Source organism: Condylura cristata, unplaced genomic scaffold, assembly GCF_000260355.1.
Source record: "Condylura cristata isolate star-nosed mole 26May11 unplaced genomic scaffold, ConCri1.0 scaffold00022, whole genome shotgun sequence".
Taxonomy (NCBI): Eukaryota; Metazoa; Chordata; class Mammalia; order Eulipotyphla; family Talpidae; genus Condylura; species Condylura cristata.
The window spans coordinates 21,548,297-21,568,782 of NW_004567123.1; the positions used below are offsets into that span (position 1 = coordinate 21,548,297).

Sequence of the window (20,486 nt, forward strand, 5' to 3'; positions counted from 1 at the left end):
AGAATAGGCAGATTGACTGAAATATGCTGCCTAGGGGAGCAGTGGGAGAGACAGGAGAGGTCTGCTGAGTCCTGTGGGTCAGCTCCCTGGCTGGGGATCAAACTGGTGCTATAGAGACTGTAGACAGCTTCATGGTGCTGAGAATTAACCCCTTGCACCACTAGGGAGGGCCCAATAAAAACTCCTTGAGTACTTACTGAGTAAGGAAGTATGTGTGTATCCTTTTCTCATGTACTAACTTACTCAAACCTCATCATGACACCACGAGGAAACCGAGGCACAGAGAGGTACGGGTCGGGTCAGAGGGGCAGGTGAGATTTGCGGCCATAGCAGGCACTCTGCTTGTTCACTGAAGGGGTGAAGAGATGAGACTGAGGATTGTATGCGACTGTACTTGAGCGTCAGCTTCCTCTTCTCTAAGGTGGTTTGCAGGGTTGCGGTGAAGGTGCCAGCAGAAAGGAAGCGAAATGTCTGGCACATAAGGAAGTGGAAAAATGGGACTTAGGATCAATGCTGAGGAGGGCAAAGGCGATCCTGCACCGACACCACTTAGTGGGGTCTGCACGTAGCAGGTGTCATACAAGGACAGCCTTAGTGTTATCATTATCATCATTACCATTATGGTTGTCTCCCCAAGAATTTGCACTTCCCGAGTCAGGGCAGCGACGTCGGACGGTAGGAAATGTTCTTATAAATGAAAAGGAGATGTGTACCCTCCGTGAGTCGCCGCGGGCGGGGGCTGGGTGCCCTGGCAGCAGGTCGGGACTGCTACAGCCATTAGGACTTGGGACAGCTGTGATGTGTTGGGCTGGGGATGGTGGGCAGGTGGGGGGCAGGGAGGTCCTCCATTGACTCAGTTTCTCACCGAGCAAGAAAAGGACTTGAGCTGTAAACCTTCAAAGTCTGGCACGTCACTGCTGCTGGGAGCACCACTCGGCCGCAGAACCACCGCAACTGCTGTGGTCTGGCCAGCGGGGCAGGGGGCCTCGCCGGCTCCCCACCCGCCGGCACCAAGCCCTCCAGCTCCCTTTCAGAAACGCCCCCTTTACCACCCGCGCTGGCCGTGATCCTGACGCCCTCTCGCGGTGGACGTGGGAATGACAGGTCAGGCCGTGGGGCAGCTGCAGGTGGGAGCGCGGAGGAAGGAGCACACGGACAGTGGGGGTGTCCACTGCAGAGAGGACCCGGTGTGACCCGGCTGGCGGAGCTCCCAGCTCAGGCCCAGCCATTGCTACTCCCACTAGAATAGCACCAGAAGGGCCCAGGCAGCTGGAGTCTCCCCAGGGTTCTGCCCTGGGCGAAGGGGCCAGTTTCTGAGCTTCTCTCTGGGCCTCCCTTGCAGGAACAATTATTTGAGAGGGTCTTCTTCCTCGTGAAGTGATTCAAGCCTGGGGACAGTGTGGGAGAGGCCGGAATTAGAAGGAGTTGGGCAAGCTCTGGGTGGGGCGGAGCCTACGAGCCTCAAAGGTTGAGGAAGGATCCAGGCTCTGAAGAGGGCCAGGGTCACTGAGGGCTGGGGTCCCCCAATTAGAAAATGCTAACAACAAAAGCTTGCTGAGGACGAGTCCCCCCCCCCCCCCCCCCCCAAGGAATAACACAATAAGGGGATTGCAGGACTAGAATCTTCCACTCCCATCTTGCTCTTAGAACTGGCATTTAGAAGGAACAGACACTGAATTTCTCTACAATCAGACTGCTGTGGCTGAGGTCAGAATCAGACTTGCTGTCCCTGCTCAGCAGCTGGGGTCACGTCGCCCTCTCTGACCTGCTCCGAAACTCGCTCACAATTAGGTCTGAAATCTGATTTCTTGACAAGCTCCCTGGAGGATGCTGTTGGATCACCCAGATTTGGGCAAAGGGGTTAATTAATCCAGCCAGGCCGCTGCCGCCTTCCCTCCACTCTCCAAATGGGAACACTAAGACCCAGAGAGAGGAGATGGTTTGGCCTAAACCCCAAAGACAGCTGGTGATAGGCTGGGTCTCCAGCCTGTGCCTCCCAGTGCTGGGGCAGCTTCCACCAGATGACCACAGGCTTGTCACATTCCTAGAAGCCCCTCAGCAATGTCATACAGGGCACCCATGGCCCAGGGCCATACCCTCAAGCCCTGTGGCGGAGAGGTGCTGGCCTAGAGAGTGTTTCTCTTCCGTCTCCAGCTGAACCGCCTTCTTGAGATGGACCAAAGTACCCTCTGGCCCCGGCCCTGGACACGCCCTGGCCTCTCGGGCCTGCGCATTCCAGTGAAAACCGCCCCACATGGTTTAGATTCAGCTACTCCAAACTCATCAGCATCATGGTTTTGTAACACCCGCTTGATGCACCAGAGGCATTTGCAAGTTCCTTTTTTTTGTTACCCTTTATTAAAAAAAAAAAAAGTTGGGGTCTTAAAACAATGACAACAGAGCACTTCAGAGGCACAAACTTTTGAAGAAGAGAAGCTGGTGGTTGGCCAGGCACAGTGGGGAAGGTCTGTCCATGGGGAGCAGGGGGCAGCGAGGTTGGGGCTTGGGCAGTCATGAGGTCCCGGGCCAGGCAGGGGAGGTCTAGGGTGGACACTTAGGGTGTGGGAGGGGCAGTCTGCCCTTTTACCTTCTCCTGCAGCCTGCTGGCCCCTTCCCTAGGCCCTCCCTGAGCCCCGAGGCCATCAGGCTCAGCGCTCCTGGCAGCTCACCCCGCTCCGGAGGGCCGGCCAGTATTGCCGGGGTGATGAGAGCTTCTCTTCTGAGCAGCAGGGGACTCCAGGGTGACAGAGCGACTGGCAGTGAGAACATGCTCACTGCTAAGTTGGGCCCAACTTGAAACTCCTCCAACTGCTCTCCCTGCCTGGTGACACAAACACTGGGGTGGGGGTCAGTGTGGTGAGGGTAAAGGGGGGGGTCTTTCCTTGCTCCCCACCCAGCAGGCCCATGGCCTCCCCCACAGGCCCCCAAAGTTTCCTCCCAGTGTAAATGTGCTGAGCAGGACAATCATCCGGTGGAAGGCACAGCCCCCGCCACCCTGAGAGAGCTGGGGCAAGTCCCTGCCATCTCAGGCCTCAGTGTCCCCACGGGTACAACTAGGCAGGTGGTGTCAGGCTAGGGGACTGTGTGCCCTGGGTAACCACGCTCCTGTCACTTTGGCAGCTTCTTGAGGGTTGAGCTGGTAGTTCTCCCAGGGTTGACAGCCTCCTGACGCAGCACTTGAGTCTCCAGAGGACACGGGGAAACAGCCAATTTGAGAAAAGAGGGCAGGGAACCGTGAGAGGGAGGATGGTGGGGGCCGCGGGGGGACAGCGGATGCCCGGTTGTGATCCTCCGCTGTCAGCTGGGAAATGTCGGGAACAAGTACCTGGACACCCCAGAACCCCGGGGACTCCCAGGGGAGCTGGTGGCAGAGGCCTGGGGAAGGGGCTCCGGGGCAGCCCTGTCTGGTTGGGGGGTCTCCTCTGGAGCAGAAGCTGGGCTCTCAGACACAACAAGCCTGCTGGTGCCGTGGCCCAGCCCTTGGGAGCCCCTTCTTTGCAAAGGTGGGGTCAGTGAAAGGCCTAGAGAAAGATGTTCACTTTAAAGAGAGTGGCTGCTAGTGAGTGAGAGACAGAGAGAGGACAATGAAAACATGAAGAATAATGGGAGGAAAGGGAAAAAAGCCAGACAGATAAAAGCATAGTGAGAAGAGAAAAGGCAGGGAGGGGGGAGGGAGAAGAAAAGAGCTGGAAAAAATACAGTTAAGGGGGGGGGGGGGAGGGGGGAGGGAGAAGAAAAGAGCTGGAAAAAATACAGTTAAAAAATGAATACAAAAGAAAAAAAGGGAGAGTGACACACAAAAAAGGAGAGAAGTGTGGGAGAGGGAGGATGGAGGAAGGGGAGGAGAGCGAGGAGAGCTGAGCCTCAGGCGGGGGCTGGCGGGGGCAGGTCTCTCAGCGGCCCAGCCCGGTGGTCAGGCCGGCGGCCAGGGCGGCGGTGGTGGGCCAGGCCTCACATCCAACTTCCGGTCCAGCTTTTTGTCCTTGCGCAGACGCCGGGCTTTCCGGTCCTTCTGGTTGGGGTTTCTCTCTGCAACACGAGCACACGGTGTTGTTTCCGAGGTCCCTTAATTCCTGGGAGGCCTCTCAATCCTGGATGACAAGGGTGTCCCCTCTATCCCTGGCAGGTCAACTTTGTCCTGGGTGAACACTCCACTCAGTGCCTTGAAAGGCGATGAGAGGAGCCCCTCAGGCCGGGCATCTGCTTGTCGGAGCCTGGAGGTTGACCAGCAGCCCCCAGGTTGCCCCTTCTCCCCCACTTTAAAACAGCAGCCGTAGCAGGCAGTTTGTGCTTCCCAAGGCCCGCCGCAGTGCAAGGCGCTCCCTGCGGTCAGCCAGCCCCACGGGGCATCCCCGGTCTGGACCTTCCCCAGGGCCCACTTGTGTGAAAGCCAAGGCTAACTAGGAATCTGGCCCATGGTGTCCCTGACCCTCCTGCAGCTGAGGCAGGCTTCTGACCAACACTGGGTGAGTCCCACTTCTCAGATGGTCCCCCTGAGCCCAATGCGGGGCCTCCCTGGCTCAGTGGACATTCTGGACTGGAGTCCTGGAATCTAGTCCTGTTCTTTCCCTTCTAGGTGGCAAACTCTGGCAGAGGGGGCAAGTTGAGAGCTGGTGGCCAGGCGGCTGGGGTAAGTGGAGAGGGCCCCAGCTGGTCTGTCCACCCCCCGCCCCATGCTGGAAGGACACAGCCTCACAGGGAGTGAGGGGCCGCGTGTCCTCCTGGCCTGCTGAGCCTCCACCCCAACCTCCTTTCACACCAAGTTGCTAGTGTCTTCACTGACCCCCACCCCCCAACACAGTAGGTGTGTCGGACCTACTATATTACAGTTAGGGCATGAGACAGAAATTAAAAAGACTGACCTGTGCAAGTGGTCACGTGGTCCGTACATTTCAGAATAGTAAAGAGTGGTTCCCAAACCCTTACTATTCAAAGGGAGGTAGGGGAAGGGGTTTGAAAGGGTCAGGAACTGCTGATGTCAGGGCATGCACAGTCTTCCTATGACCAGCCAAAAAGACCCTCTTTTGGAAGGGCACCAGGGAAATCACTGCATGATCCACGTGAGGGGGGTGAGTAAAGGTGGATTGAAGTCACCCACGGGCCCTGCCCACAGCAGCCCTCATGCCCAGCCATGCTCACCTCCAGGGCAGGGCCTCTGGATGAGACATTTCCGTGACTCGGACAGCACCTGGCAGGTTGTCGCCTCTTCCCGTCCAGCCCGGCTAACCTCTCGCACCCGGGTCTCCAGGCCCCAGGCCGAGCTGCACATTTTCCTTTTGTGGGTGCAGGGGCTCCAGCTGCCCCAGGGGCGCAGCTCACACACATCTGTGGGGTGGAGAAACAGATAGACAGGGTCAAGCGGCAGTGAGTCCTTTGTGGGGGTCTGGTCCCCTGAAAACATCATCTCCACATACAAGGGACTCATGAGCTTTTGCAAGGAGTAGAGGGGAGACATTTAATTAGCTATTTACAAGCACCTAGGAGGAGAGCCATCCCAAAGCATGCATCTTGCTCTGGGCCAGAAGAGTGACCAAATGTTCAGCTTTAGAGAAGAAGGCTTCCCTGAGGAGATGGACATGGAGGGAGGAAGAGCTGGGAGGAATCACATTCTGGGCAGATGTGCAAAGCCCTGGGAATAGGTAAAGTATGCAAAGCTGGAGCAAGGGCAGGTGAACATTTGGGCAGGAAGGAGCAGGAGATGAGGCCCGCAGGTGAGCTGGGAGGCCCCCAGGGCCTGGGCAGGGGCTTTGAGCTCGATCATGCCTTGGGTCAACTGTAGCACTTGAAGCTATGATGGGTTGTTGTGGGGAAGGCTGAGGTCATGGACAGGTGGGGGGGATGTGAGTCTGCTGTTCAAGGAGGGGTGTGACTAGAAACTGAACAAGAGCCCAGAAAGAATGTGTGGAAAGTGCTTTGTGATTCAAGTGAAAACCTCGGGGAGCAGCCTCATGATAGGATAGACCACAGAAAAGGAGCTCACGCAGGAGTCTGAAAAGAAGAGGCGGGAAAATAGCCGCGACAATAATGGAAATAAAATGTGATCACACTGACATATATTGAGCAGATGCTGTGTGTCAGTTCCGGAATTAAGTCCTTCAGATTGTATTAATTCAGTTGATCCTCAGAAGCCCCCATGCCTAAGGAGGTGGGGTCTAAGCTCCATTGTAGTTTTCAAACACTTGTAGAAACTGAGGGACAGACTGCTCAAGTGGCTTAGTTAAAGTCACAAATGGTAAACTTTAGAGCTAGACTCTGAGCCCAGGTAATCTTGTTTGGAAGCCTGGGCTCTTCTGTACCCTGCTGCCTCCCTGGGTAGTAATAATGATGTCGAAGCTGATAGCAGCAATCATAACAATGCTCAGGACAGGCCCATTCCCATGTGGGCCTGACGCGGGTTGTTGGACCAACCTCAGTAATAGCATGATAACTGCTGTGGTTTCTCCCAGGTGTCCTTCCACCCCGACCAGGCCCCTGCTCCAGAGCGGGGAGAAGGCCCAGAACAAGGAGGCCCCACTCACCCTGGCATTCCCGTGTCTTCTGCTGGGTTGTGGTGCCCAGTGGGCAGGTGGGCAGGCACTTTCCTTTGTACAGGTAAAACCGCCTCTTGCACTGGATGCAGAAGTCCCGGCTGAAGCAGTTTTCACACGTGGCCCCACATTCTGTAATAGAGCCAGGGCCACACCGGTGAGGGCACCTGCCCAGGGAGGGTCCTCTGGACTGTTTGGGGGGGGGGGGACTCCGAGCAGCCCCAGGATCTGTATCTCCACTGAAGTCCAAACTCATTCAAGGTCAAGCTGCACTGCATTCAAGAACTCCCTTTCTCACTTGAACTGAGGCTCAGTGCGGGCAGGTGACAAGTCTAAAGTAACAAGTTGATTTAGGTTTATAGGTCAAGATTCCCACTGTCATTTGAGCTGAGGTTCAGAAAGAACAAATGACTGACCTGAAGTCACACAGCAACTCTGGGCTGGGAGTGAGGACTCCCTGGGCCATTTCCATCCAGGTGCAGAAATGGTCCTAATTTGTCCCAGGTCACAGAGAAAATGAGAATTAAGATGTAGGACACCTTCTCCCATCTGAGCTCGGCCAGGAGCGAGTGAGCAACATGCCCCGGTCACACAGCAAACTAGGGACAAGGGAAGGTCGCCAGCTGTCACCAGAGAGGGCAACGGCTGGCCCAGGGGTTCCGTCTGAAACTTAGCCAGTGTCTAGTTCTGGGCTTAAGCATACACCTTCGTCCCCTGTGGCTGAGCTGAGCTGAAAGGCGGGATGTGGGCCAGGAGTTCCAGGAGCAACGCCAGCAGGCAAAGGAGGAGCCACATACTTTTGCATCTGTTGACCTCCTGGCCGCGGATGCCGAAGTAGCCGGAGGGACAGTCGTGTACACACTTGCCATACTGGCGGATGCCTTCCCGGCGGATGAACAGGAAGAGCCTATGCTGGCAGGTGGAGCAGCCGTTTTCCTCTGAGCAGATGACACAGCCCGTACAGTTGCCGCCCAGACCAATGCCCACTGCAGCCAGACCAAGAGATAAGATGGGAGAAGGGAGAGAAGAGGGGTGGGGGTCAAAATAAATGTGTTGGCAGCCCAGACTCTCATTAAGATATTAGCTGAGGCCCTCCCTGGTGGTGCAGCGGATTAAAGCACAGTGCTAGGAAGCTAAAGCCTTTTCCGCATGAGTTCGATTCCCGCCTGCCCCGGAGGTGACCACATGGCACGGCAGACCTCTCCTGACCCGCCCGCTGCTCCCCTCAGCAGTGTACTTCGTAGATCTGCCTGTTCTGCTCCCCACTCTGTCTCTGGTGAATCCTCTCACCCTCCGCATCTCTGGCCTGTGCCCCAGTTCTGTATGAATAAATAAATAAATCTTAAAAAAAAATAGATATTAGCTGAGTACACAGTCACCGGACAAATGAGTACATTTCCCAGCATCCCTTGTGAATAGGTATGGTCATGTGCTCAAAATCTGACTGCTGGGGTATAGGGTGAAGCAGTGTTTGCAACTTCTAAAAACTATCTTAAAGGGTAAGGGAGTACCCTGTGCATGCCCTCATCCTTCCCATTGCGTGGAATGTGAACATGATGGCTGGAGCACACGCAGCTATTTTGGATCATGAGGATATGTTGAGGATAACGGGGAAATAAGATTTGGGGTTCTGATGTAGGTAGGACTGCTGTGCCAGTCTTGGCCTGACAGACTTGGACTACCCGTAGACTGTCACACGAAAGAAAAATTAATGTGTGTTTTGTTTAAGCTGTTATTTGGAGTTTTCTGTCACAGAAAAACTTAATCTTCACTAACAGTGTCTATTTTGAGTGTGTGGGAGCTGCACATACCTGTCGCCCTCCTACTGCGTTTCTGAACAAAACTCCACTCCTCACCATCACCGCCATCCAGTTAGCAAGTATAAAGTTCAAAGCTCCATAAAACAATACTCTAGTGTTTATCATGAGAAAATGTCTTTAAAGTATAAGGGATCTCGAATTCAAGCTGAAGGCACCTCTGAGGGGGCAGTAGGGGGAAGGTTAACCTAGGACTCAACATTGATTTCTTGATGTCAGGGGAAAAAATGAAAATGACAAAATTTTACAGAAGCGACTGTCTGGGAAATGCTGAGCCTGGGGCCGGGGCGGGGTGGGGGTGGGGAGGAACTGGCAGTTACAGGAGCTCCCGGCCAGGTGGAACCCTGCTGAAGTGACTGGGCTAGCAAGACAAACTTTTACTGTTTTGGAAGATTTGGGGAACCCCCCCCAGCCCAACCCCTTGCAGTTTCACTGGGGTCCCTGAGACCAGAAGGGGTGGAGCTTTCTCCAAGGTCAGTCAGGTAGTCAAACAGCAAAGCCGCAGTTAGAGTCACAGCACTATTTGTAAAGGGCTATTTTGATAAGCGAAGACAAAAGAACCCCAGGGAGTGTTTGTGCGTGTGTGGTGTGTGTGTGATGTGTGTGTGTGTGTGGTGTGTACACCCATGCACAGGATAGATCTCAATAAGCACCTTTCAACCTCAGGTCTTTGAAGAGGTGGTTCTGCACCTGCGGTCCTGGTCCTGGCAGTGACCATGGTGCCCTCTAGTGTCTCTATGTTGGAACAGCACTTCCGAGTCCAAATTCTGATGGCCTGGGGCTTTTCATCACATCCCAGAACTTGTTAGAGGAGTAAGTATTCCCCCTCACCTCCACGCCCACCCCAGGTGACCACAATGAGAGTTTGTACAGTGTTGCTTTAGGAAGATCCAACTTGATGGTCCTTAGATTTGAGTGTGCTAAGAATCCCGAGGAAGGCTGCTTGAGTGTCTGGTTTGGATCCAAGAATGTGCATTTTAACAAAGCTCAAAATAAGTGGAATCGGCACTTTGGAAGTGCTCTGCAGTCTCTGGGACTGTGTGACCCGGCTCTGACAACATGCTGCACAGAGTGCACCTGCCCTGGTGGGTGGTAGGCGGCCTGGGTGGGGGAGGGAATGCGCATCCACTCTGGCATTGCAATTAGACCCCCCTCTGGAGAAGCCTGATTTTGGGTCAACAGACAACGGCCTGGGCTGTCCCTGGACTGGAGGACATTTGTAGGTGGGCAGGGCGGCCTGTTCTGGGACCATGTGTGAGAAGCTGGGTGGGTACTAGCATCCACGGCCCCTCTCTTTGGGCACAGAAGCCTCGCCTCCACGCGCTCTGGTTCTGAGTGGCCCGTGTGGTGCCATCGCTGCCCAGATGCGCTGGATCTGGGTTTGGCCCAACCAGAGCACCTGGCCCGCAGAGGTTGCTCCAGACACTCACAAGTGTCTCAACAAGAACTGGTTGTGTTGTTTCTTCTTTTTATTTTTTTGCTCAGCGTGCGTGTGTCCTTTCCCCTCGATTTGGATTTGGGAAGGTAGAGACCAGAGCTGGTGGGCGCCCTGTGAGGGCAGAGTACCCCAAGAATGGAGGCACACAGTGGTAGCAGAGTCTAGAGATCCCCCGGCATCTGGCTCCACCTCTGGGGGATGGTGGTGAGGAGGGTGTGTTTCCATAAATTCTCCTCTTTTCTCATGCCACTTTGAGTTAGGTTTTCTGTCACTTACAACCAAAGACTCCTGACTAATACAGAAGCAGAGAGAGAAAAATAAATGAGCTGCAGAAGACAAAAGTCACCAGAAACCTCCTGGGCCCAACTGACAGAGCTTCTGACCATCTTCCAAACTCAGATCCAGCCCTCCCAAGGCTCGGCCCACCCCAGAGCTCCAAGGGAGTCACTCTTCACTGGCGCTCGCTCTTCTTCACTAACTTACAACCAAATGAGGTAGCCTGCTAGATAGGAAACAGATCATGGTGGACAAGTCCTGCTCCTCAAAATGAGGGGCCTGGAGTACCACCCACCCAGACTGACCGCCACGGCACCCCAGGGACCTTAGGGTTCTAGGAGCACCCTGAAAGCGCCTGGCTTCTTCCACACCTCACCCGGACCCCGCTCAAATGTACTGTTCTAAATAGAAGCACTTGGGTTCCAACTACAACCTCCCACATTTTCTTGGGGGCAGCAGAGGAGATGACACCCCATGTGATTTCTCTTAATTGCCTCCCATAATCAAGGCCATTCTGTCCTCATCCAAAGCCAGCGGCTCGAAAAGTATGACCCTGAGTTGCTCCAGCAGCTGGAGTTTGATGTGACATCTGAGTCACTTTGTCTTTCCCCGAGTGCCCAGGGATGAGCTGAGACTTGGATGTGCGTTTCATGGAGCATGACAGCGGGATTCATCAAGCTTGGCACTTTACAAAAGGATGCAGGCTTATGACAGCTCTGAATGAATGCATTAGCCCAGGGTCGAGTGACTCATGCATTCACTCACCCATCCATTCATTCAACAAATAATTACCGAGACCCTAATCCAGGCTAGATCTGGTGCAAGGGATTTGTGGATATGAGCTTTGGGGTAGTGGGACAGCTCTGTGATCACGGACAAGGAACTTTCCCGCTCTGAGCCTCATTTATTCTAGTTATAAAAGGGGTGATGATGCTTACCTGGCAGGGCAGTTGGGATGAAAGCAGCTGGGAAAATGTTAGCTCAGGGCTCGGTGCATGGAGGCACCTCATAAATTGAAGCTAATACTGTTACATTGCAGTGGATGGCAACTTCTCTGTCCTCGGAAATCTAAGGACACATGTTAGGGCGCAGGGGCCCAGGTTAGCTGGACAAGCTCCCTCATGTGTTTCCCCATCTGAGAACCTGGAGCCAAACCCCACGTTTGGTGCTCCCCCCATTTCACAGAGGAGCAAACAGAGGCAGGCAGAGGCGCTGGTGGTCAGCAGGGACGGGAGAGGCGGTCTTTCCCCTCTGTGTAGGGCAGAAAGAGCTCAGGGCAGAGACGTGAGCAGGCAACTTCGGCCCTGGGGGTTGGGGTGACCTGTGCTCTTCAAACAAGCTTTCCCAGCGCCAGCGCGCTCTATGACCCGGGAGGGGCCCCAAGCTCCTGGCTGCGAGAAGAACCAGAGGCTGCTGTTTGCTAGTGAGCTCTCTACTTTTTTCTGTTGGGATTCGGGTTCAGGGCCCCATTTCTGCAGTGTCACACCTCCCATCACCTTTACATGCAGAGTTTTCCTGGAGGGGGTCGAAAGACTCAGGCGATGTCTAGGACCCTGAAAATGACCCCCTCTCCCAGTTTCTTCTCCTTAGCAGTCAAAGCGAGTCTGGCACTGGGAAAACCCTCCATACCCAACCTGAGTGCCACACTTACAAAAAAAACCAGCAAATCTAATTTAGGAAGGTAACCGATACTTATAAAATCAGATCTCATATCCAAAGCTGAAGATTGAGTTCTCATTATCTGCCAGACACTAGTTCTGCAATTCGTGCAAGGCAGCAACTGGCTGTCCCCTTAATGTCCTTGACCCTGAGGGCGAAGGTTGGCACCATAGCTTTGAGCAGCTTATTCTCACCCACTTCACTTTCTCATATTAGAAGCCGGTGGAGGGCACAGGGGCTCAGCATGAGGCATGTACGAGGCGTGTTAGGTTGCTGAGCGCTGCTCTAGAGGTTGGTTCAGTAGGTCTGGGCAGAGCCCCGGAATTTGCCTTGCTAATCAGTTCCAGGTGAAGCAGAGGCCGCTGCCCCGAGTGGGGCAGGGTTAAGAGCCAACGTCTTGGGTTGAAACTCCAGCTCTGCTCAGTGCCCTCTCTCTAGGCCCCGGAGTGAGTGCCTTAGCCCCTCTGCGCTTCAGATTTCCCAGCTATAAAACAGGAATCACACCGGCCAGTCTCGTAGACACGGCTGTGAGGACACGGGCGGGCCTGTGGCTTAACGAGGTCTCGGGGATCTTGCTCTCATCACCTGCCATGTCTCCAAGGGTGCTGACAGCCTTTGACTTGCTCCAGCAATCAACACAGAACTTTTGATTTTGACGTCAACACTTTTGGGGTAAAGTTTCTTCCTAACTGGGGTGTGCCCAGGGAAGAGTCTGGCATGAGAGCGTCATGTGTCATGGTGGACCGAGGATCTAACACAGCTGGAGATTCCTGGAGTTTCCCTGGGGTAAGTCTGGGAAAGAGAGGAGGAGACCACCGCCCTCTGCCCCTACCTCAGGGCGCCCTCTGCCCCTACCCTGGCCAGTGCACTCTGAGGAGGGCCTGGGCCTGTCCGGGGCCCTGCCCTGTCCTTGGGAAGGATCCAGCAGCTGGTGGGGGCCCCAAGCAGAGAGCGCTGGGCAGCAATCCGCTGATCCCCGCCTGGCAGTGGGGGACGCATGTCACCAGTGACCAAGGGAAATAAACAACATCTGGGCCCCGGCCTGCCTGCTCAGACCGCCACATCTGGGAGGCAGCGAGCGCTGCCACAGGAGGCTGGCTCAGTGGCGCCCCGGGCACATTCCTGCTGGGGGGGGGCAGACTGCACCACCCCAGTGAGGAGTGAGCCCTGCAGATGATTCCTGGAGTGGAGAGTCCTGGGGAGGGGCTTGTGGGGCGCGGGCAGGGAACCAGAGGCGTCCAGTCCACCAGACCCTTCTGAGTGGCGGGGCAGGGCCACATAGCAGGTCCCGTGTTCAGAGAAGCACCAGGTGATATGCCTTTGAGGCGTGATGAGACACCACCTCGCCAGGTGACCTTAGGTAAAAGTGACTCACTACTTTTACCCTTTGTTCCCTCTTCTGCAAGGTGGGGTAGTGGTAGCACCGCTCCGAGCCTGGGGAGGGTGTCTGGAGCACATGCGTGCCGTGTCCAGCACCGCTCATGACAGGTGAATGGGCACTCCTGGATTACTTGATTCATGGGAGATTCATGGGAGCCACCCAGAGGTGGCCCAGCTTGGTCTGTTCTTCAAACTCCCATTGCTTGTCCACTGCAGGTGCCCACTAGGCCCTGGATGAATGAGTGAATGAGTGAATGAATGAGTGAATGATGGCTTAACAAATGTTTCAGAGCTGGTAGTGCAATGTAGCTGCAGGACCGGCCGTGCACTGCAGAACCAGCTGGTGAAGCCCCAGCAAAGCCAAGGGCCAGGCGACCAGGCAAAGCACCAGGCAGGGCCGGAGCTGGCCTTGGAGACTGGAGTCTCCAGGGATGGTTTTTCTGGGAGACAGAGGTGAGGACAGGAACGGGCTGGTTTTGTAGGAAGGGGGGAGGATTTCTTTTTTAAAGATTTTATTTTTACACACAGAACTGGGCCAGAAGTGCAGGGGCGGCGAGAGGATTCACCAGAGAGACTGGGAGCAGAACAGGCAGATCCAGGAAGTACACTGCTGAGGGGAGCAGCGGGCGGGTCAGGGAAAGCCTGGCCCGAGTGGTCAGATCGAGGAAGTACGGGCGGGTCAGGGAAAGCCTGGCCCGAGTGGTTAGATCGAGGAAGTACGGGCGGATCAGGGAAAGCCTGGCCCGAGTGGTCACCTCCGGGGTGGGGATTGAACTCATGCTGAGTCACCTCCGGGGCAGAGATCGAACTCATGCTGAAGTGGCTTTAGCTTCTTAGTGCTGTGCTTTAACCCAGGGAGGGCCCAGAAGGGGGAAGGAGATAAGAGAGGTGAGGAAAAGGCATGGGAGGGAGCTTGGGCAAGAAGCAGATTGCAGACCCGCACTGGGATGTCAATATGTGGCATCCAAGAGAGGGTGGCCAAGAGCCTCGAAATGTAACCAGAGTGGATGTATGCCCCAAATGGAAGCTTTTTACCCTTTGCCCCCCCAAAATGCACTTCCTGTCCCTCTCAGCTAATAGCGAGTCTTCTCATGTCCCTTTGCTTAGCCTGCTTCTCCCCCTCCCCTCATATCCTAGATGCAGTCTGCCAGAAGCCTGCTTCTGAATTCACCTCTGCTGCTGCCCAGTCTCCCATCTCTCCATTACTCTCCCTGTCCCAGACATGCTGACCTCCTCCTTGCTGTTTCTCAAACACACCAAGTCCACCACACCGCAGGGCCTTTGCGCCTGCGCTTCGCTCTCCCCTGAACACCCTTCCCACACTCATTCACAAGGGCCACCCCTTCGGGTCTACCTGGACTGTCCCCTCCCCCAGCCACTCATTAAGAGCAGCCACATTTGTGTTCCTGGTGGGGTCTGGGGCACACAGCAGCCACCAGTGACCTTCAGAAAATCATCACTTATTACAGGTGCCCACCTGTTGGTGGGCTGCACGGGGCTAGGGAGAGGAGGGAGGGGGCAGTACCCACTAGAGGCTTGTCCAGGACCCATCTCCCCGCACAGTACCCTGTTGTTATCTGTGAAACTGGTGTTATCACAGAATTGTCCAGAATGAGAAACGGTCAAAAATCAACCTGGAAATGTCACAACACTGACGGCGTGTGAATGTGTTGTGAACTTGTCGAGCAGGTGAAGTAGCTAAAGGCCATCCTGCCACTGTCCTGTCTAACACCGTGAAAGTGCCGGGCATGTAAGGGTGCCCTTCCTTTGATACAATACTGACATGACGTTCCCTTCCTGTTCGTGTTAGAGAGGTAGGTTTGCTGTGTGGGGGTGGGGACTGAAAAAGTTGCCCAAATGATATGCGCCTCAGTTTCTTCTCCTGTGCCAGCCAGATGGTTATTGAATGTTATTTAATGTACCAGCCAGAGGTTATTTAAATGCGTCTGGCAAGGCACTCCACACACATGCATGTGGATCTCTGTAAGGCACACGTGTGTCCCGCTCCCACAGGCTGCGGCCCCAGGACCCGGCAGACAGCCAGACTCTGCCACCACAACCTTGCAAGATGTCATTATACCTTGTACGGAGGCTCAGAGAAGGCAAGTAAGTTGCCCAGCTGGTAAATGACAAGCTGGGATTTAAAGCCAGGCAGTCGTAGTAATTGTTCCCAATGCTGGGGAGAACCTAGTCCCCAGAATAAATCCAATACAAACCCCCTTGGTGCCCTCGGGGAGCACTGGGTCTGCAGTGAGCCCCGGGGAAGGGGGAGTGTTACCAACGTCAGAGCTGGCTGGAGCAGGCCCGAGTCTGACCTCAGCGCTGGACTAGGGATAGGCCCCATCCTCCAGCCAGCATTCTGGGGACCTGGAGGTCCCCAGGGTGATGTGAAGTTGGAATCTAGTTTGAGCCTCCAGTTACACCAGGCAGAGGACGAGCATCTTCGGAACCCTGTTCTGGGTCTGCCTTTCCCTCCCGGCATCCAGCCCCCAACTCAATCCTAGCAGCTGGGAGAGGCCCCAGATGTGGCCTCTTCTCCCAGTTCTTGCTGCCTAAGGAGGAAACTGAGTCTAAGCAGGTCCCCACCCCCACCCCCGCCACCTTGTTCTAAAGAAAGCTGCCTTGAAGAGTGTGAACTGGGGCCAGGCACCCCTCCAGGATTCAGTGAGGGGAGCCAACATCTTCACACCTTTCTTCTCTTCAGCCTTCCCAGAGGCTGTGAATAGATGTCTGAAGAGAACCGAAGAAGCGGCTGAGGCAGGACAGGTACTTCCCCACTCCTTAACCATGTGGGGCGACAGGGGGTGTGGAGGGCACTGGAAGGAAATGGGCATTTCTTGCCCTGGCCAGACATATTTGCTGACGCTCCCCATGCTGATGGTGGTGGAAGGAGAATGAGCAAGACATGCAGAGGGCACGGGTCAGTCCTGGGTAAGCCCGGGCTGCCACCACTGGGAAGACGCTCTGTGCGTCAAGTGGACACTGAAGGAGTCAGCTGAACTTGATCCAAGCTGCACATTCCCACCCCAAAGGGCCAAGAGGCTGTGCACAGGACCACGGGTCGGGGGAGCTGGGAAGAGCGAAGGAGCTCAAGCCCATGCTCCTGCCCCAAGAAACCAGAGCGGTGCTACAGTGAGGGCACCACCACACACCACGGGCCTGGAGGGGCGGCAGGACACAGATCTGACCCCATTCCCTGCTGCTGGGGGGGGGTATTGGGGGGAGGGGCACGAGGGCATTATCCGCCTCCCCCCCACCCCCCAGTGCTGCACGGGGAAGTGAGTAGCATCAGAGAAGTAAGATAGGCCCTGTCGCCACCCTCTCTTCTGATCCCCAGCACAGGGAAGAGGGGGTGAGAGAGCAGCCACACCTCCCCAGGAGCAGATCAAAGGGAACAGAAGGGAGGAGGCGCTTGCTTTCACTCAGCTGTTTCCCAAGGTTAGTACTGGACTGGGCGTTTCACTACCAGAAAACTCAGCGATCTGCTCAAAATTATTAAGGATTGAGTTTTGGAGCTATAACAGAGTTAGAGGGAAGAAAACACAGGTCACGTCAGTAACCCTCTAGGGTACCTCCAGTGATCACTGAGCGAGTTCTATACAAAGGGAGCCAAGGATTATGATCCATAATGTACACAGAGCTCCTAGAATAAGAGCTGAGGCCAGACAGCCCGAGGTTGGGGATCAGACAAACCTGTGCTCAAATCCTAGCTCCACCCCACCCCCCACCCCACCCACACCCCCAGTTTACCCTCAGCTTGCTCCTGTGTAAAATGGAGACAGTCTCTGGCCCTTGGAAGGCTCATCCCTTCCACCAATATTTATCGAGGGCCTCTTCTAGGCCTCTGTCCTAGGCACAATGGACACCACCAAGCAGTCCTTCCTCCGTGAAGTTTGTCCCTAAACGACAGCGATGATTTGAGATCGTGAGGGAGTGATGCCAGTCAGCAGGGATGGCCGGCTGGCCAGGGCCACAAAGGAAGGCCCCGGAGGCTCACAAGGCCAGCCTTCCTGGCAGAGGGGTCCGCACGTGCCCGGCCGGAGGCTGGAAAGAGCCTGGCACGCAAGAGGGCGGTGAAGCCAGCACCAGAGAGGGCGGGGCAGGTCAAAGGGTGGTTGGGGCCAGGCAGCGAGCGAGCAACCCTTGCAGAGTTCGAGCAGGCTGGGTTTTCCTGGAGCCAAGATGGGAAGGCCCCCGGGCTGCAGGGCTCAGAATCTGCCTTCTGGAAAGCTGCCCCGAGGCGGAGGGGGATGCACTCTAGTGTGGGGCGGGAGCTGTGAGCAGTGGCCTGCGGTCCTGACGAGGCTGGGGCTGAGAGGAGCAGGCAGGGAGGACAGGCCAGCTTTCCTCACGGGTTATTATGAAAGCTGAAAGGTGGACGGCCTGGTCTGGGCACAGCAGCAGTGGTGCCCAGCAGACCTCAGCTGGCCGCCTGTCCTCAGCACTGAAGAGCCCAATTCAAGACCCCACGACTTAGTCTCCCTCACACCCTCCTCCACCCGCCCCCCTTGCTGTCATGGCTTCAGGTCCTGACTCCTTGACCAGCTGTTTCCCTGGGCTTTCACAGGGCACTGGGCCAGGTGCTTGCTCTGTTCCCTCTGTTTGTGCTCCCTGCATCTGGGTGAAGCCCCAGGGCCTGTCTGGGATGTTCCCAAGTCACTCTCAAAGCAGAGGCTGCAGGGTGAGTCACAATGACCACAACAGGGCTCAGGCCAGGCCCCCAAACAGGTGTCCTGCCCCAGGACATGGGGAGGGAGACAGCACCAGGCAGGTGGGAGCCCACGCTGGGCTTGATCCAGCTCTGCCACCTTGACCCTGGCTGGTCCTTGACCTCTCAGAGCACCAACAGCAATGCTGTTTTCGAAGGGCTGCTGGGCATAATGGAGGTAGCAGCCTGCACTGCGCCCACACTTGTGCCCAGCGAATATGCCAAGTACTCAACACATCAGAGCCTCCCCACCCTGTGCTCTGCCCTGCTTAAAACGTAGAAGTGAGCCCTGCCCTTCCAGTCCCAGCCTGGGTTCCGCCCAAGCACCGGGACGGGGGTGAGGCTGGGGGCCTGGGCAACTGGCTTCATCCACTTGGTCTTCTGTAGAATGGGTATCGTTCTCCTAAGGGGGTGGGCCAACCACACAAAGCACCTGGCACTCAGTGGGTGTTCGGTAAGTGGCGTGATGCCAGCAGGGAGGAGTCGAGTGTGAGAGGGGCTGCAGGTGAGGGCGGAAATAGGATGGACCTGGAACCCCCCTCCAGTTCCTGGGGCGCTGTTTCCACGTAACCGCAGCCCCAGCAGTGGGTGGTTCCTGGAAATTCTACACCCTCTGTCCCGGGCCTCCATTTCCCCAGCTGGAAAATGGGCACATACTTCTCTCCCAGTTAAAACCGGGAATAAGGGCTGAAGTCAAACAGGCAGCCAAGGCTGGAGATGCTGGGTCTGTGAGCTCCTGCAGCAACTCCCAGGACCTCAAACGGGGGAGCCTGGGCCTGCACTGAGGGTGGCTGCAGCCAGCCTGGTCCTGACCTACCTGGGTCCTTGTGCAATGTCTTCTCGAACCCAGCACAGCCCTACAAAGTTGGGCCTATGCTTACACCCATTTCTATGGATGAGAAAACAGAGGCTCAGAGACGTGAAGGGGTTGACCCAAGAACTCACGGAGAGGAGTCAGGAGAGATGCAAACCCAAGCCCAAGCTCCTGGCTGCTAGGGGCTTCCCTGTCCTGCAAGCTCCTGCTTGTCAGCGCTCTTGGGGCACAGAAGTGCCACTGAAAGCCACAGTCCCTCTGCACCCAGCAGACAAGCTCCTTCATCAGCTCCTTCATCAGGCAGGGAGGCAACTGCCCTGAGCAGCTCAGTGACTGAAGTCTGAAATGGCCCGCGCTGTGGCTGGGACTCTTTCGCAGCAGCCTCCAGACCTCCAATAAGGCCTGCTTGGGGTGGGGGTGATGCAAGAGAATAAGAGTATCCACAGACTGAAACCAGTTAGCCAAAGCAGCCCTAGGAAAGTGCCAGCTATTGGCTAGGGAAGCTCAGCCCCAGGAGGACTCTAAGTCTCTGTGGGGAGCTGTGCAAGCCACCTTCACGTGTCTTCACGGGCAGTGAGCCTGCAGGCGACACGTCTCCTGCTCTGACATCAGAACTCGCCCTGCTGGGCCTGCCATCTCCCTCAGTCCAGGGTCTCCCAGGACACGGTCAGCAGACATTGCTAGCAGGGACGCGCTGGTCACGTCCTGACAGAGGATAAACAGAAAGAGCTGCCTGTCTGTGAGAGACCCGTGGGGTCCTGGGAAGCACTGAGGTGTGGCATCTGGAACACCTCACTTCAGGAAGAACCACTCATGGAACAGGGGTCCAGTGGAGGAATAGAGAACCTGGGCTTATACCTTCTGGAAAGGCCATTTTATAAGATCGAAGAGCCCAGACTACGAGACAAAAGGACCTCCTTTTCCCCACCCCCAAATAAATAACTCAAGGGATTTGACCATAGGAGCAATATCGTAAATAACAATTTCTATTCTGCAAAGAATATCCAGAGTCAGATGGGTGTCAAAAGAAAGGTCTTTCAGGTCAAAATAACAAGGTAATAAAGTTTTTCTAAGAAAAGCATAGAAAGTTCAATAAAAAAGGGGTCAAAATAAAAGTAAGATATAATAATAATAGTAAAACTGAAAGAGAGAAACCCAAAAATGTAAAAAAAAAAATTTAAATAAGATTCTGGGATACAGCGGCACCCAACCCAGGAGGCTGATGAAGGAGCTTGAAGAAATTCGCAAATGGGGAATGAGAAAGTCCAGAACATCCAGGTTGAGGAGGCTAATTTATTGACTTGGCAAGGGCTTATATCGTAGTTCCCGACAACCCACTCCTTCCCAGCAGAGTGCCGTTCCCACCACGAAGATCACAAAGATGTATCACTCGAACATTGATTAAAAGGGGCAGACCAATCTGCCAGTAACTAGTGCTGAACAGTGGAAGCGGGGCACCCAAGTGGACCCAGGGCCCCGCCCCTCACAGACCGGGGAGCCTCTTGGGAGGGCACCTTCTGCAGGCCAATGTAGCTATGGGATGCTCTACTGGCCAGACCACCTTCTGCAGAACGCAATGGAATTTACAAAGAAACATGGGAAAGGCGACCTGTGGATTAAAATTTGCCATGACTGACTCCAGCAGGTGTGAGCAGGGACCCCAAGCAGTGCTTTCAGACACCCTAAAAAGCAGGACTGTGGAAAATGTGCACACCCCACCACCTGGTGCTCACTGTCAGTGACTAACTCTTCTCGTTTTTTCAAAGTGGTCAAGGGCCCTCCCTGGTGGCGTAAGGGGTTAAAGCGCAGCACTGCAAGGGAGCAGCAATCACTTCAGTATGGAGTTCAATCCCCCCCCACCCCCCCC

The 20,486-nt window shown here is 55.3% G+C and overlaps 1 protein-coding gene across 1 annotated transcript in view; it reads right to left on the reverse strand.

Moving 5' to 3' along the window:
* Positions 1-3,913: 3,913 nt before the first annotated feature.
* RSPO4 (R-spondin 4) overlaps positions 3,914-20,486 on the reverse strand; it is a 26,730-nt gene continuing 10,157 nt past the window's right edge. The window contains exons 2-5 of the mRNA XM_004686989.1: positions 7,325-7,513; positions 6,519-6,659; positions 5,140-5,325; positions 3,914-4,029 (exon numbers count right to left, since the gene is read on the reverse strand). Of these exons, the coding sequence (XP_004687046.1) occupies positions 3,914-4,029; positions 5,140-5,325; positions 6,519-6,659; positions 7,325-7,513 (632 nt within the window). The remainder of the gene's footprint in view (positions 4,030-5,139; positions 5,326-6,518; positions 6,660-7,324; positions 7,514-20,486) is intronic.